The sequence below is a fragment of the Larus michahellis genome, chromosome 8 (assembly GCF_964199755.1).
Source record: "Larus michahellis chromosome 8, bLarMic1.1, whole genome shotgun sequence".
Lineage (NCBI taxonomy): Eukaryota > Metazoa > Chordata > Aves > Charadriiformes > Laridae > Larus > Larus michahellis.
Window position 1 is genome coordinate 9,725,028 of NC_133903.1, and position 17,671 is coordinate 9,742,698.

The window sequence follows — 17,671 nt, forward strand, 5'->3', positions numbered from 1 at the left end:
ATAGTGTTGAAAATACTGGAAGTTTCATTTTCTTTTTCGTCACACATGCTGTTATTTTCACACTAAAGGCAAGAATTATTCCAAGAAAAAAAATCTCTTTGGGATGTTTACTACCACTTAACACTAAACTCATCCACCCTGTGAGATGGAAAAAGAGATCCAAGCATCTATGGACTTTGTTTGCTCCAGTTCATACTCAGTTTTCACGTTGGAGGGTGAAACTGTGGCTTCCACAGCAGCCCATGTCACTGGATCCGGTCACTCAGAACAAGCGAGGGAGTTTGGGCCCGCGGTCTAACGGAGTTCACCAAATATCAAAGTTCACAAAGAGTTTTTACAGCACCCAACACCACAATGGCCATTTCATAGTAACAGAAGACATCAAAACAAAGTCTATTTCTAAGCCAAGCGTCTGTGAGGGTCACACGGCCATCAGAACACCCCACCACCCTTTTTATTAAGAAAGCTCACGGCAAGAGGAATAAAAAGACTCTGACCTCCACAAATCGAAACCCTTATTTTAAACCTACAGGGGAGCGGGCCCAGCGGGCCTCGGCCCCTCGCCTCAGCCGCTCCCCTCGCCGCGGGGCGCCACACGAGAAGCGCCCGAGAAGCCCCGCGCCCGCCCGGTGCCCAGCCGGGGAGGGGCCGACCCCCCTGGCAGCTCCCCGCCTGAGGGGCGACCGCCGCCACCCGCCCTACCTCACCCCCTCACCCGGGGCGGCCGGCGCCTCGGTCGCCCCCTGCGGGCGAGGCGCCCCGGGAAGGCGGCCCCAGCGGGGAGCCTAGCCCCCGCCCCGCCGCAGCGGCCCCGGCTCTCCGGCAGCCGCCGCCCCACAGCCCCGCAGGCTCCCTGGCACCCGGAAACGGCAGCATCGACGCGGGGCTAGGGCTTTCCCCCGGGCAGAGATGAGCGGGCTCGGGCCGGCCGCTGAGGCGGCGGGCTGGCGGCTGGACAGCGGTAAGGGCGCGGGGGGAGGCAGGGACCGAGCAGGTGGCGAGGGGAAGCGCGGAGGGACGGGCGGGAGCGGCGCTGCCCGCGCCTCGCCGCGCCTGCCTCAGCGCTGCGGGGTCCCGCGGCGGGGGCGGCCGGTCGGGTGCCATGTTGTGGCGGGTCGGCAGCCCCTGTGCTTCCTCCCTCTCGCAGAGGTCTTCCTCCCCGAGGAGACGCGCGGCGCCACACCTGTGGATTTCCTGCAGCAGCTGCCCAGCTACCAGTCGGCGCTGAGGCGCCGCGCCACTGCCGGCACCCAGGACCGGCGGGCGGCCTCCCAGGACCCCGCGGGGCTCCGCGCTGCTGAGGGCCGTGGGCTGCAGCAAGAGGGAGACGAGGTGGCCGCTCGCCCCGCCAGAGAGCACCCCTTGACCATCGCGGAGAAGAGGAGATTAAGGTTAACCTTTACACGGTTTTTTTTCTTCTTTTTTTTTTTTATAATTATCTTTTTGTAAACACAACGCAGGAGTAATGGAAGGCTGAGGCAGAATTGGGTTCCTCTATATGTGTTTCACCCCGTGGCGTGTGGTTTGTTGCCCAGGTAGTCATGCTAGAATGTGCCAGGCTCCCTGTGGCACCTGCTGCCACAGGAGCGTGGCCAGGGGCCCCGGGTGGCGTGAGGGAGTAGCTGGGGGGAGGAATAGGTTGAATTGGAAGAAATGAGTCAAAACTGAGAATTACCTGCAGCAGCCAAACGCGTTTCTTACTGGCTTCCTTTTTTTTTTTTTTGGCCACAGGGTTTTGTGCTTTTAGGGGTCACTGTGGGTTTTCTGCTATCGACATTCTGCTCCGCCACCGCTGCTGTTCTTGAGGCTTCTCAGCAGTTCTTCCAAAACACGTAGCCACTGGTGTGGCTCAGTACAGGTGGAAAGAAGCTTTCCATGACCATTTCTTCTCTTTTTTTTCCCCACATCCCTTTTTACGTTGCTCTCTGCAGTGAGCTGTAAGCCGCTCCTGCCCCCCTGGTGGTAACCCCCATCAGCGAGGGCGTTGCAAAGGGCATGTTTGGCCCCGCCTGTATTTCTCTGCTTGTTATCTCATGTCTTACTGCTGGGCTGAAAGCTCCTTTGAGGGGAGAGGATGCAGGATGTGTTTTTACATTGTCAGGGAACTGCGCGTTAAAATTGGGTACTTTTTAAGTTGTGATTATGAAACAGGAGAGAGGTGAAAGTACAATTTCTAGTGCTCCACAGAGAGCAAGAGTAACTCTCAAGAGCAATGGGAAGTGGGTTACAGCCTGACTCTTGAGTTAAGTTTAACCCTACAGCCTGTACGCAAGGAACAGCAGAAGATCTAGGTCACGGTAAAGGAAAGTGCTCAGTACATTGAGTTTTTATTTGAAGTTGAGTATTTAAAGTGCAGTTCTTCAAGAAAAAGGAACTGTGGTCCTGTAGCCGTGGTACGTGATAGGAAAGGAGTTGGGATGTCCCAGCCTTGTTTACATGTTTTAGCACTGAGAGATCCTGGTGGGGCTTCTTGGCGCTTCTGCGGATCAGCAATCTGTGTGTATTGTGCAGCGGCTGCTAACACGAAATGCTTGATATAAATGTCCTGAAAGCTGAACACTCAACTTCTGTAACGCAGATGAATATGCAGCCCACGCCTCTGTTTAAAATGCAGACCAAAGATGGGCCAGATATTTCTCCAAAGTGTTTGTTTAAAACACTACATGCTGCAGCCTGTAGTTACCACAAACTGAAATCTTTTGAGAGTAGCTGTATTTGCACTTAAAGATGAGGTCATCTGCTGCCTTTTTGATTGTTGCACATAGGGTTTAATTTGGGTTCCTGCCAAAATGCTAATTGTACTTTCAGCTGAGAAGGATATGGAAGCTCCGTCAGCATACAGCACACATGGCAGTGGCACGGCGTCGCACTTATGCACTTAAGTAGGGTTGTGTATAAACTCTTTTAAAATTGAAAACTTTGTCTTCTACTCTAGCGTGGTGTCTTCATGGGTACTTAACTGCTGCCCTTCTTCGGTGGCATCAGAGGCTGGAACAGCATTTGCTGCATACAAGTCAATTTTCAAGCTATGTGTCTGGGAAGTTTTGTCTGTTTTTAAGGTTTCTTAAAAGAAAAAATGAAATGCAAACTCTGAGCCTCTCAGAAGTGTCCTTAATGCTGTCACTGACCATGCAGCAATTTTAAAAACGCAAATATATGTATATAGTATGAAAATCTGTGAGAAGTTACTTGAAATTACAGTTTGTGGTATATCCTTGGGGTTTGTTTGTGGCTTATTATTAGAACTGTACACCCCCGCACATGTTGGCAAAGGAATACTTTCTCAAATTCATTGAGTTGGCATTTTCCAGTAAATTTTTCAAAATGCTATAAACGCTGAATAATTAAAAATGAATAATTTTAATATTTGTTTTCTATTATATACTGGAATGTGATATAAAAGTTAAAATTATAAAATCCAAATGAAGTATTTAAGCCTCTTCATAGCTTTATTTTTTTTAACCTTTTTTCCCACAACATATTTTGACATTTCATTCTGATTTTGAGATCTGTACATTTTCTACAAAAATAGAATAACTTTCTCTCTTGAGCAGCTGCATTTATAACATTAAAAGAGGAAAGCTAAATATTTTGGCGAAATTTTTAAGAGCTTCTTGGTGAAGATAGTCTGGTCAGAAGTTTTGAGTTTTCCAGCCATTTGTAAATATCAAACCATTAATGGCAACTTCCCTAAGATCCCACCAGGAAGTTCAGCTACATGTTTTTTCTGTGTTGTGCTATTGGCAATTGGCTATTTTTTTTTTTTTCCCAAGAGAGGCAAGTGTTTTTTGTGAGAGGACTTGCTATATCTGAATTAACTCGATGTTGCAGTTACCAGGAGGAACAGATGGGGACAGCCAGCGTGCGTTACTCCAACTTTTAGCACCGTGCTATCCTTCTGAAGGCTGCAAGCAGGCTCCATTGTGCTAGGCCTTGTTACATGGAGTGAAAAAGTATTTCTTGTGCTCAGTAACTGTATTTCTTGGTTCTTAGGTACTGTCAGCAGGCTGATATAAAATACTTATCTGGATGGAAACAGTGGAAAAGAACTAGCAATAAGTCATTGAAAAAAGTCCTCAGTGAAGTCAAGGAATTGTCATCTTACCTGGAGCTTTGGCGACATGATATTCATAGCATAGAAGGTATTTACTGTCTTACGTCAGTTTCTCCTCTTTCAAGGTGCTTCTGTTATTGGTAGTTTTACACGTGTGAGCATAGTTTCAGATATAACTATGCGTTTAAGAAGTTACCTGCTTCCTTTATTATAGCTGATGTAAAATTCATGATGGGCTAGAAGGAAATATATTGCAGAAAATGATTAAAAAGTCACATTTCCATTTCAGTTATATTGCTAAAATCCTGCAGTACTTAAAATTAGCTTTACTAATATTTCTTCAGTTAATTCAATGTAACTGAAATGGTAATCTGCTCTTTCTGTATTTTCAGTGATTTTATCCTCCTAATTATTGGCACGTGTTTCTTTTATTCGCAGGGAAATTTGGTACTGGCATCCAGTCCTACTTCTCCTTCCTGCGTTTTCTGGTCCTGCTCAATTTTATAATTTTTATCCTGATGTTCAGTCTTGTTACCCTTCCCAGCATCATTTCTAAGTATGGAATGTTCAACAGTAGCTTTGCTAAAATTCCTCCAAAGAACGTAGGTAAACATCTTCTCTATGTAGTGACGTTTTTTTTAAGATTCCCCCTTTCCATCAGCTTTTCCTCCACCTCCCAGGAGAAATAAATGCTTTTTTTATAAGAACTTGCCACGTTTGAATTAACTTAATCTTGCCGTTTAGCGGACATTGCCATTTGGATGACTTTTCCTGCCTTTCTTTTGACAGAGCCTCACTGCACAGTTTATGAACCTAGTGGTAATAAGGGACTTGTTTACTTCTATACTTACCTCAAAGATTTGCTCAGTGGCACTGTAAGTAATTAGATTTTTTTTTTTTTTTAAATTAAGTTTCTGTGTCTCGCATGTAGAGTGTGAAAACATTGGGGAATGAAGCTTTGATAATTTTGAAAAATGGTAAGGCATATGCATCACTGGTGTAAAATTAGCCTTTATCCTTTAACTGTGAGAAGGGGAGTTTTCAAACTGACTTTTAGGGAGCGTCCACAAGGCCTGGTTGGCCACGTGCTGCAGCCTGTGCCTCTCCTCCCCAGCTGCTAAACATTACATACTCTGGAGCACACTGCCTATTGTGCTGTCTGTGTAGGGTCTCAGTGTCCTTGTCACAGAGCTCATTGATTGGAGAGGAGAGGGATTTTAAGCACGTACTGTCTGCATTACAGTTTGGTAGAAGCAGTGGCAGTATTTAGGAGCTACAGACCATTGTAGCTTGCTGGGCCCCCCAATAGTAATTTTAAACTTACAAAATGATTGCTTAATACCAGGTTGGATTTAACTGCGCAGTTGCTGCTACTGTTACAAATTCTATTTAAACTTCATGTTTTCACAGGGATTCCTTGAAGTGACAGTTTTGTTTTATGGCTATTACACAATAGATGCCGAATGGATCAGTATCCAGAAGTACAACTTGCCACTAGCATACCTGCTGGCTACATTTGGCTACCTCGCGTTAAGTCTTGTCTGGATAATAAAAAGGTAAAGATGTTGGTACAGTTTACTGCTACCTATCGTGCAGCTTACATTGCATTCTTGCTTATAGGGAACATTCTAGAACTGTTTTATATGGAGTCACAGAATCACACAGAATCATAGGGTTGGAAGGGACCTCTGGAGATCATCTAGTCCAACCCCCTGCCAGAGCAGGGTCACCCAGAGCAGGTGGCACAGGAACGCATCCAGGCGGGTTTGGAATGTCTCCAGAGTTGGAGACTCCACCACCTCTCTGGGCAGCCTGTGCCAGGGCTCTGCCACCCTCAAAGTAAAGAAGTTCCTCCTCATGTCTAGGTGGAACTTCCTCTGTTCAAGTTTCTGCCTGTTGCCTCTTGTCCTGTTGCTGGGCACGACTGAAAAGAGCCTGGCCCCATCCCCCTGACACCCACCCTTTAAGTATTTATAAGTGTTTATAAGGTCCCCCCTCAGTCATCTTTTTTCCAGACTGAAGAGACCCAAATCCCTCAGCCTTTCTTCATAAAAGAGGTGTTCCAATCCCCTCATCATCTTGGTAGCCCTTTGCTGCACCCTCTCCAGCAGTTCCCTGTCCTTCTTGAACCGGGGAGCCCAGAACTGGACACAGTACTCCAGGTGCGGCCTCACCAGGGCAGAGCAGAGGAGGAGGATGACCTCCCTCGACCTGCTGGCCACACTCTTCTTGATGCACCCCAGGATGCCGTTGGCCTTCTTGGCCACGAGGGCACATTGCTGGCTCATGGGCATCCTGTTGTCCACCAGGACTGCCAGGTCTCTTTCCACAGGGAAATGGAAATGGAGAATCTTTTGCTTTTGCTTGAGGATGCAGTGCCACAGTAGCCTTTGTCCGTGTTTGGGAAACTAAGCCAGCAAAATAAATAAATCTCAAGTACTAGTTTTTCATACGTATGCATGCATATAAATAAAAGACCCTCAACTATAAAGTAGTTGTTGGAGAATTTTTATTTTTTTTTGTGGGGGCTGCCATCTCAGTTTCCTGAGACAGCTCTTTGAAGTGTCAGAGAAGCAGTGGATGAGGTACGACTGTGGCTAATTGCAGAGGGAAGTAACCTGTGTCAGTCATGGCTTCAGCTGACTTTGCTGCAGAACCTCACACTGAAAGTATCCCAGAGGCTTGCTGATATAAAGCAAATGTATCTGTTCACTTATAGGGGTGGGTGTCATGTAGTCTTTGATGAGCCAGGTTGCTTGAGGTGTGTTTTTTTGTTTTGTTTTCTGTGGATAAAATACGTCTTTTCATTAATGAAGTAAAGGTGCATTTTTCTCTAGGTCTGTGGGAGGATTTAAGCAGAACTTGGTGCATAATAAAGATCCATTTCAGAGTTATTGTAACAAAGTCTTTGCAGGCTGGGACTTCTGCATTACAGATCCAAATGCAGCACGGCTAAAACATCGCAGCTTGCAATATGAGCTCCAAGTGAGTAACTTTCATTTTTTTTATGATTACTGTTTCATATAGCTTAGATGGCTGAAAAAGAGAAGTATGTAATTCTGCAGATAATGGAATAAAGATAAGAAGCATTGCAATAGTTTGTAACGGAGGCAGGGCAGCCCACATCCTCTTGCATGCTTTCTAGGTAGCTAGAATTGTGGTGCAACATGAGAAGGATCAGCGCTGAGATCGACGGCCCTTCCCCCATCCACTGGGGACTGCAGCCAGGCTCTGAGCTGCTTGTCTTATCTGCCTTTTCCTCACATCCCTGTCCTGCTTCCTGTGTTAGTTTCTACACAATCCAACAGGAAAAGCTATCCTAGTGGTGGGCATAACCTTTGTACTGTTGGGAATCAGTTTGAGTATGCTGTGTTATAAGTCTGCAATGTGGTAGACAGTAGTTTAGGGAGCAATAAAATTCAGATCATACTCTTCGTACAAGTTGAGAGCATTGTTGCAGTAAGAAGATACTGAAAGTTTTCACTAGGTGTCTTTGATGCACATGCACATTAGCTGATGCAGCTAGTAGATTTCCCAAATCGTAAAGCTCTCTGAAAAGAGAATCTGAAAGGCTTTTCTGGTGAAACCAGTACCACCCTTTTGCTCTCTGTACGCTGGAAGCAGAGGTTTGTGTAGTGGAACAATTACCTTTTGAAAAGACACTTCCACTTCAAACCACAAACCAGTAATTACAGATTTCATAAATTACAGTGAGTTGCTTTCTACTCTAGTAAAGTTCACAGTCATCTTTTTTCATCACATAACCAGAGCCTCCTTCACTTACCACACTTGTGTCTCTAGAACTCGCACCTTAGAAAAACTTGCCCCTTAATATTACTGTTTGATGGAAATAAGTCCTCAGAAAATACCTGGGTAATGTGTGGGTTTGCACAGGTTAAATTGTCTTCACAAGTGATACTGTATTTTCAAATCAGCTAAGGTGAAACATATCAAGTTTACATGACAATCTGCTCAAGACAGCACCTCTTTCTCTCTATGCTATCCCCCAATTTTCCTTCACAAAGAGTAGGAGAAGGAAGTTGCAGCCATAGCGGTGAGGGTGGTTACTTACCTGCAGAAGTAAGGAGATGAGTGGTCTGATTTACCCACTGCAGAGTTTAATACTGAGCTATCTGAGATCAGTCTCTCACGATAAACAGACAAGTTGTCTTTCTGTCCTCCATGAGATTTATTACTGATATATTAGAGATAAGAGGATTATGAGACACTTGTCTTGGGCTTCAGGGCCCTCTGCCTGAGGAGACTGAGCACACAGGGGCTTCCAGTCCTGCACGGACCTGTTTGAGTCGATGAAAAGGTACTCTGTCCAGTGTGCTTGGGCAGGCAGTGGAGTGACCCTCCTAGAACAGGCTGTAGATTTATACATCCCAGAGGTAAAAGACGTGGTGTCGAGTGTTGTACGCTGCACCAGAAAACTACACATACTTTTTCTTTTGTTTGTAGACAGACTTGGAGGAAGAAAGACTGAAGCGAAAAATAGCTGACAGGACAACGAAAGAAAAGCTACGCATCTACTCTCTGAGAATATTTATAAATATAATTGTCATTGCAGTTTTATCAGGATGTTTTTACTCTATTTATAGAGCAACTGTCTTCTCTCAAGAAAACTCTAACGTAAGTATCAGACATGATGTTAGGAGAGATTCAATCGGGGCTGGTGATTACAGCAAGAGGAACTATTGTGAAAGAGTTGAGTATCTTAATATAGCACCTCTCATGCAAGGGATCTGAAAATGCTTTGTACAAACTTAGAATTTTTTTCAGTAGGAGAGAGTGAGAAAGATCGAGAACCATGTGCAAAAAAACTTGCAGTGATGTCTCCCTTTGATACAAAGGCTCCAGTGTCATCTCTCTGCCTTGGAGCTAATACAGCTGACAAGAAAAGCAGCCCTCACTTGCCTTCCCCAGTAATTGTTCTCACCTCGCTGTGATCTGCTAGTACGAGCGCTTTCGTATCTGGGCAGTGAATTGGCTCAGGGAACTGATCTGGTTGACACAAACTTCAATGTGATCAGTTTCTTGATCTGGTTTGCTGCTGAACTGCAAAAATGAACAGCAAGGGAAGGGGAAAGTAAAGATTATGATCTGTATTGTGAGTTACAGTGGTGTGAGGAAACAGGAAGGCTTTGAACACGGAGCCCTTTGCAGAAGAAAAGGTTCTTGCATCAGCAGTGCAAAGAATCAGGTTGGATGGGATTGTTCACCCCTGTCAGATCAAGCAGGAGGGAAGAGCGGTTCAGAAGCAGAACAAGAGCAGATAACAGTTTCAACAATTTTGCAACAGTAATTGACTTCTTTTTAGGACCCCAGGGTTGAGTTAGCCAGATAGGAATAGGGACTGCACTTTTTCTCTCCCTTCTGTTCATTGGTGATATGACGGGCACTAGCTGGGTGTGGGAAAAGTTGTGCTTGTGGTAGACCTAACTCTTAACTTCTGTAAACTGCCAGGATTGCAGAAAGAAGCAGGAAATGGGGACCAAAAAAGTGTTTGTGTCAGAGGTATTGTTTGAGGGCAGAGAAGGAGGATAGCACAACACTGAACAACTTGAAAAACAGCTTCACTTGCTGTCGGCTTTATGTGTAAGCGTTGATACCTTGACCTTGCCTCAACGAGTAGGTAGAGGAGCTTGTTAAGATGGCAGGAAAGTCAGGGGAGCTGCTTGGCACCAGTGAGAATAACTTGAAAAGTGTCTGCACTTCAGCATAGGCATGGAAACTGGTAGCCTTAGTGCTGGGTTAGACAACACAGTCAGACACAAGCCTTGGTGAGATGAGTCTCTTCAAACAGAAGCTTTTGGGAAGTGCTAAAATATTAATACCTAAAGGTGAGGGGAGTTGCTGATGAAGGGGGCAGGAGAAAGCAAGAATGTGTAGTAGCAAACCACAGAGATAAATAGCAGTGGTCAGGCTTGTAATTCCAAATGTAGGTGGAGGATGAAGACAGAGTAAAAGGTGCTACCTAAATCCTGGACAAGAGAGGCTGGTGGGTAGCTGGAGAAACCACGATGTCAGGAAGCTGTGTTTCTCTGAGTACTGTATTTCTCTCGTCTCTTCTTGTACAGGACGTCAGCAACATGAACTTCCAGGCTAATCTCTTAGTGCAGTATTTGCCTTCCATGGTAATCACATTGGCCAACTTCATTGCTCCTCAGATCTTCTCATTTCTGATCAGATTTGAAGATTATTCACCAGCCTTTGAGATCAGGCTGACGTTGATGAGGTAAAGAAATTTTTATTGTAGCCTTGAATGTTTCAATATCTTGTTCCTAGTAGAAGTATTGCAAGCATTCAAATATGAAAAAGCAGGGAGGTTGGACTCTGCACTGGAGGGCCTGAGCATTGGAAGCCAAGGAGGCATTGTTTGACTTATGTTTAGTTGGAAACTAATTTTAAATCTGGAAACAATCTCCTATTTTGATGACAGTACAGTGCTGTCCAAGTTTCCCTCTCAAGTCTCATTTAGCTGTGTGATCTGGACATCTTCAACAACCTGAATAAATAGTCAGTAGAGAAGTTGTGGCTGCAGAGCCATGCATTCACACCGCTTTGCATGCAGCAGTTCCTTGAATGAGCAAATGTGTGTGTACAGCAGTGACTGAAGCAAGGCGCTGCTCAAGGCAGCAATTAAAAGTTTTGGGATAAAGGATACTTCAGTGTGAGAGCATGAAGAGCTAGCGTTTGGCAGCTTAAGGCAGTAAGATCTGGGTTGAAGCATCTGAACCTCTGTCAAACCCTGTGCTTTCTATTCCTGATTTGGCTGTGTCTCTGAAGGCCTGAAGCCACATGAGAGGGAAATGCTGCACACAGAGTTGTCACCTGGCCTCTCAAACTGTACTTGAGAGAATTGCAGCCCGTTGTGGGGTCAAGATCTGCAACTGAAGTGACTGACCTAGGAACAATACTACGAAAAGAAGCAGGGGGCTGTAGCCTAAAGCAGGGAAGGTGAAAAGCAATTTAACATAATACCAATAAAATACATGTGTTTATTATGTAGCTGGTTGTTCCATTAAGGCTCTGTACAGCCCTTTTGTGTTTTGAGCCTTCCTTGGACTCCTGTGCAAATTGAGCCAGGTGTTAGAATGGCACTTTTTTTGGCAGGTTTGGAATTGGGTTTTGCCTTTCTTCCAGGTGTGTCTTTGTGCGGTTGGCCAATATCGGTGTTCTCTTGTTCTCGCTGTGGAGTCAGATCTCCTACTGTGCCACCGACAAGTGTAACGCCTGTGGATACAATTACGAACTCTATCCTGTAAGCAGATTTATCTTGGTCTTTAATCGTCTGAACTTATGAATAGAGATTCGTTTTGCATGAGACATGCTTGTCTAGAGGTATTCAGAATCAGACCTGGGCTTGCCATTCATGTTATACCTGGTGCTGATTCTTACGGCTCAGTGCAGACCAGTACAGTTCTTGCACAGATCTTTTGTTTTCTCTAAAACTCTCATTACAGTTAGTCCAGTGGCAGATTATTGTTTAGCGTAGACTTTCTGACTACCATGAGGATTGTTTGAGGAAGCTCGATTTTGGAGACAATTGTGTCACTGCCTATTGCTCCAAAAAGACAAAGGGTCTTTCCTCAAAAAAAAACCCCAAACAACAAACAAAACCCAACAAAACAAAACAAACAGCTTGACATGGAAGCTCTGAAACACTTATTATATTACAAATGAGAGTTGATACAATTTGAATTTTATGATGTTAACCGAGACATTTGTTGCTTTAGTGATTGACAGATTTATTTTTCACTTGTTATTTAGACTCCTAATCTTGGTTTTCCTGACTTGTTTTCATAGTGCTGGGAATCTGAAGTTGGGCAAGAAATGTATAAGCTGATGATATTTGATTTTATTATAATTCTTGCTGTGATCCTGTTTGTGGACTTTCCTAGAATGTAAGTATCTCTGCCTTTTGAGCATACTTTTGCAAATGACGTATGAAACACATTTTCTTTTTTCTAACCAGATTACCAGTTTTAAAATAAAACACAAACATATTTCTGGTGGCTTGAGCACTTTTTTTGCTATTCCGATGGCTGCTAATTTTTGATATTTGAGTCTTTTTTTTTTCTTCAGACATTTTTCTCTTCTGTTGTCTAATGCTTAAATGCTAAATGTCTACGTGTTCCAAATGTGTTGGAGTTCAGCTAAGGTCTATAACTTCAATTTAGAACTAATGATATTTTTTGATTTTAGGTTATTAGTTACTCATTGCTCTTGCAAGCCAGTTCAGTGGTGTGGATTGCAGGAATTTGGAATTTCTGACAATGTCCTGGAAATCATTTATGGGCAGACTATCTGCTGGATTGGAACCTTCTTTTCACCACTTCTTCCTGCAATAGCGACTATAAAATACTTCATCATCTTTTATATTAAAAAGGTAATGAAGGTGTGTCATAAACAAACAAAATTGAGCACGTCTCTGGTTTTTGTAATATAGATATTTTGTAATAAAACAAACGAAAAACCCTAAAAACAACCAAGGATGCAGTGTAGTGAAAATGACGTAATGGTATTCCATTTTCTGTAGGTTTTTTGCCTTTAAGAGAAGGTGGAATTTTGCTTGAAATCAAGCAAACCAACATTTTAATAACTACCTCCTCAGTTACTTGTGTGGGGTTTTTTTTAATAAAATATTTTTATGTAATAAAGCTGTTTTATAGCACTTTTCTGCAATAATCTATTTACTTGCATCACAGCTTAGAACTTGGACAAAATTTTGCCAAGCTGATAAAAATTTGGAAGCAAAATGGAAGCTGGGTTGGATGTTCAAGATGTGATTCCTGCATATCAGACGAGACAGCTCCTTCTCTGCATCAGATTCTTACTGATATTTTAGCTCTTGGGGGAGGGGATGTATCCAGTGAAGATGTAGCAGAACAAAGCTGAAGGCTGTGCCATGGATCATACACCAAATGACTGACAGTTGACTCTGTGCAAGTGAATGAGGCCCTCTGGATCAAATTCTTACTCAGAATAGGAGACATTGACTTACAGCTGGATGTAAACCGTTCTTGTCTTAGCCCTTTTCAGTCCATGTACATCAGAGGAGGGATGGTTATGTGGTAGCTGGTAGCATATTTGAGGATGAAAAATTCCATTGGTGGGGAAAGTATACTTGGATGTATGTATATAGATGTGCTGGTAACAGTCTTGCTCACTTTCCGTCTTCAGATCAGTTTGATACACACACGTAAACCTGCAGCTCGGCCTATCAGAGCATCAAGTTCCAATTTTTTCTTCTTGGTGGTGCTGTTGATTGGGCTCCTCTTGGCTTTTATTCCTTTGGGAATTAGCATAGCACAGTAAGTGACAATTTAACTTCTATGAAGTTGACATTTGTTCTGAGGTTTTCAATTCCCTGAAAGCAGTCACACAACTTTGGAATGGTAAATTTGAATAAAATATATAGTATATAATAAATCAAATTACAACTTAGTTCATATAAATAAAAATTACAGTTTTAAATACAAAGGACACTTTTACCTCATCAGCAAAATGTGCTGGGCTTGTGTTGGATTGTTTTATCTTTACGTTTTGGTGTAGCGTATCCTTTCTGTTCTGCTTCTTTGACAGTATCCCTTCCTCCAAAGCATGTGGACCGTTCAGGAATTTTAACACTTCATGGGCAGTTGTTCCACATACCATAGATGGGTTTCCAACAGGTCTGCGGCAGGTGCTTTATGGCATAGCATCAGAAGCCTTTGCAGTGCCTTTTTTTATGGTCATTTGGTGAGTACTGTGGAGACCTGATTCAGTCACGCAGCTGCATGGTTCATTTCTTTCCTTAGTGAACTGATACCAAACAACTATTAGACCAGATTTTCCATCTGCAGTCAAAAGCATCAAAGCCCATACGAATCCTCAGCTCTTGTCTTTGCCCATGTGTTGAAACTCATGAAACTCATTCCATTTCCTCTTGCACGTCTCATGTCCCACACTTGTCTTTCTCAAGCGTTAACTGTGGATCATTCTGCAAATTGTTATTGTAAGCTCTGTGATCACAAATCCTATCCACAAACCTTGGTTTAAAAAAAAAAAACCAAAACACCCCAACAACAAACAAAACTGTAATTCTGTAAGATAAAATTCAGTATAGAATCCTAGAATTCTTAAGGTTGGAGGTCACCAGTGGAGGTCAGCTAATCCAGCCCTCTTATGTAAAACAGGGTCAAGTAGAGCAGATGTTCAGGAGCCATGTCCAGTTAGGTTTTGAATATCTCCAAAGATGGGGGACTCCACAACCTCTCTGGGAAACCTGTTCCAGTGTTCGGTCACTCTTGCAGTAAAAAGGCTTTTTTTAATCTTACTTTTAAATGGAATTTTTTGCATTTCAGTTTAACCTGATTGTTTTGAGATCTTTGAGCCTTAATACCTGGTATTTTCTACAACTTCTACACTTGAGAAACCGTGCAGTTTGTTTCATACTCGACCCAGCCCTTTCTTCGTGACACATGTTTATGTGTTCTCCTGAACTGAACCTGTTATTGCGTTTACAGGAACTATCAAGTCCTCTTTTTCGGTTTGGTTTTTTTTTTTCTTTTTTTACTTTATCATAAAGCCTATGTAAGAGGTGGAGCATGACTTGCACTGCTGCCCTACTAATTATTACTTGGAAAAGAAAATACGTGATTTATATAGGCATTTGTGCCATTCTAGTTCTTGCTACTGCTCTTCATCATGTAATGCAGTATGGATAATGTGGGTCACAGATTACATCTGGAATATGTGCTATAAGGAGTGGCTGCCATGCTGATCTGTGGCTGCTTATCGTAGTTATAAACCCCAATGGGAGCAAAGAGTTACTCCAGTGAAACCTCATTAAACTTAATTTCTGAGGAGCGAAGTCCCCGTACATACACTTAGAGCAGGGCAGGAACTGACAGTCTAGAGAGAGCTGTCAGAGCACAATCTGTAACATCTGAAAGTGGCCGTGCCTCTACGTCCCCTAGCACTCTGTCCCTGCCTGCAGGCGGCACAAATACATCAGCAGATGCTTTTTGAGCAACCTACCCCAGCTGTATATGGATTTTTAAATTCTTTTTTTTTTCTTCCCCAGCAGCTTCTCATCTGAAGCAAATGTGCAAACCGGCAATTTCTCTAGCCCTTAACAGTCTTTTTCTGACTAATTCTGTTTTGCATGATGCTAACGTATAATGTTGGTTTGTTGTTTGCAGCCTCATTATGTTCTATTTTATTGCCTTGGCTGGAGCACACAAACGAGTGGTTGAGCAGCTGAGGGAGCAACTGGTTATGGTAAGATTTGACCCACTTTTCTGTTCCCCTAAAGTTTTCTTTGTGTCAGTCCTCAGTTATGTAGGGTAACTACAGTTTTCATAGTCTTCTGGCTTCTTGGTCTTTGCATAGGCAGTGGAGAATGTTTTGCAAATTACACAGGAAGAATAACCAAAGCGCAGTAGTATTTCTGTGTCTAGCTGGCTTTCTTGGGTATCAGCTGCATCTGCAGCAAGGTGTGGTTATATTGGGCAACACACATGCTTGAGATATGCTTCTGAGAAGTCATGTCCCATCTGTTGTCTTGATTAAATACAACCATCTGCGTGGGTTTTTTTCTGCCAAACAAGAACCTGAACCGTGTGCTTTCTTTCCCCTCCACCATCTTACACAACCCCCACCACTATTTTCTTCTCCGGTCTCGCAAACAGGCACCCATCTCCCTGCCCTTCCCTCCAGGCCTGTGTTTTTACTGCATCGTGTTTGGACCTGTTCCTGTAGGCAGGTCCCGGCTCCGCTCGCAGCAGGTGCTCAAGGTGGAGTGAGTCGCCACTAACTAGTCCTTTGGGGAGCGGTGCCAGTGCAGACAGGCTTCTTTGTGGCTACCAAAAGCTGTTGGCATGTTTGACGGTGTTTGTATACTGTGGTCTGTCAAGCTCTGCTTTAGCAGAACCTGGCCTCACTAGTAAGGCTTCTCACTTTCTTAGGAAATAGCCCATTTCTTGGTATGTGCTTCTTTTAGATATGGCATTTAACAGCCCGTCCTTAGAAGAACACTGTGCTGGGGTCAGATTCTTGAAGACTAAGGAATTTAGGAGCAAAAGCTTTATCGCTTTTTCAGGGGTTCCCAAATCGGTGAGGAACTCTGAAAATCCTGGTGCACTTTTTATTTTTGTTCACCGTTGTTAGGCTTCTTGGAAGTGCGGTTTTAAGTTTTTAGGTGTGTGAGATGTTTTTACTAGGCTCAACTCAGAACTGTTAATATGTGACCTAATAGGAAATAAGTGAAGTCAAGGCTATTGTAAACTTAAAATTGTTCAGGCAGTTGAGAGTGTAACTCACTAATTAGAGTACAATGTGGTAAGTGCAGCTGTTTATTTCTAATAAAGAAATGAGCTGTTCATAGACAACTTGTACTACTTTTGTTCACCAAGAGCGTACCTTTTATTCTGCCTTTCCAGGAGAGTCGTGACAAGCTGTTCCTCATCAGAAAGATAACAGAGGCTCAGAGGCATCCTTGAAAACCACAAAAAGCCAGAAGAATTTGACTTCCTGAAACTCCCAGAACCACTAGATAAGAGTAAAACCATCTGCAGCACCTAAAAACTGTGCAGCTGACTGGCACCCTGGCACTGCCCTCTGTGTAATGGACACTTATGGTCTTTTTCTCGATTATGCTTGTGAGCCTCACAGTTTCCAAGACCAGAGATGGAGCTCATTTATATTGTTAGACCTGTCCAAAAAAAATTGTGCAGTAGGACACTTTATTGCTGCTACAATTTAAGGGCTGTTGGTGTTTAAGTCCCTATTTTTTCAGGGGGGTTGGGTAAAATGTGATCAGAACCGAAATTTGTTTTCAGTTAAACTTCTGTTTAAGAACTTTCATGCTCTTTTTACAAATTACGCTTTAAGAATCGTGAGGGAGGGGGAAAGCGTGGTTTCCCATGTTCCCAATTCCTTTCTCTTAAAACCAAAGCAAGAGGGAGACGTACGTCAGTATTTTGAAATGGTGCATAGGAGAAGGAAATGTCGCGTGGGTTTGAGGTCCGTTTGCTAAGTATTTTTGGAGAAGAGACTTTGATATTTATTTTGCCCTGAGCCAGCGAGCGCAGGTGAGCAGCGGGTGGCTCCGCGGAAAGGCTCAGTGGAAGGACAGTGACGCAGGAGCTGTGGGTGAGCTCTGGGCAGCACCTGGGGCCTGCCTTTCGTTTTAAGTGGGTTAAGGCATTATTACTTGTGTTTTGTTCTCGTACAAACGTCTTGACTACTGTTCTCTTTGTTCTAAAATGTGAATATTTGAGAGTTAAGTTATAGTTTGGAAATGGAACATTCAGAAACTTGCGTGTCTGTAACCTTTAAATTCCTGTTTCTTGTTGCTTAAATGAGCTGCTGGAGCTGTGTGGCTCGGAGGGGGCGGTGTTTCTGAGTAGATCACGGACCGTTTCCTTCATTCAGAGGTTGTGCGTTGGGGTTTTCTGTACAGAACTGTGTTTATTACTTGAAATTTGCCAGTGGCACACTGACAGTATGTGATAGTGTGTGATAGATAGTTAGTATGCTCTTTTTGTGTAATATTTCGGGATGTCTCCTGACGTCATTTTAAAGAAATTAACATTCAATAAATGATTATTTTTTAAATACAAACCC

The 17,671-nt window shown here is 43.4% G+C and overlaps 1 protein-coding gene across 1 annotated transcript; it reads left to right on the plus strand.

Annotated features, from left to right (window-relative positions):
• Positions 1–772: 772 nt before the first annotated feature.
• On the plus strand, positions 773–17,665 carry TMC7 (transmembrane channel like 7). The gene is made up of 16 exons (XM_074597283.1): positions 773–961; positions 1,148–1,391; positions 3,994–4,142; positions 4,493–4,660; positions 4,844–4,929; positions 5,465–5,610; positions 6,892–7,039; positions 8,519–8,689; positions 10,138–10,295; positions 11,204–11,321; positions 11,867–11,964; positions 12,266–12,449; positions 13,244–13,374; positions 13,646–13,801; positions 15,247–15,325; positions 16,486–17,665. The coding sequence occupies exons 1-16, from the start codon at positions 910–912 to the stop codon at positions 16,543–16,545; spliced, it is 2,148 nt and encodes a 715-aa protein (XP_074453384.1). The 5' UTR covers positions 773–909; the 3' UTR covers positions 16,546–17,665.
• The last annotated feature ends 6 nt before the right edge of the window (positions 17,666–17,671 follow it).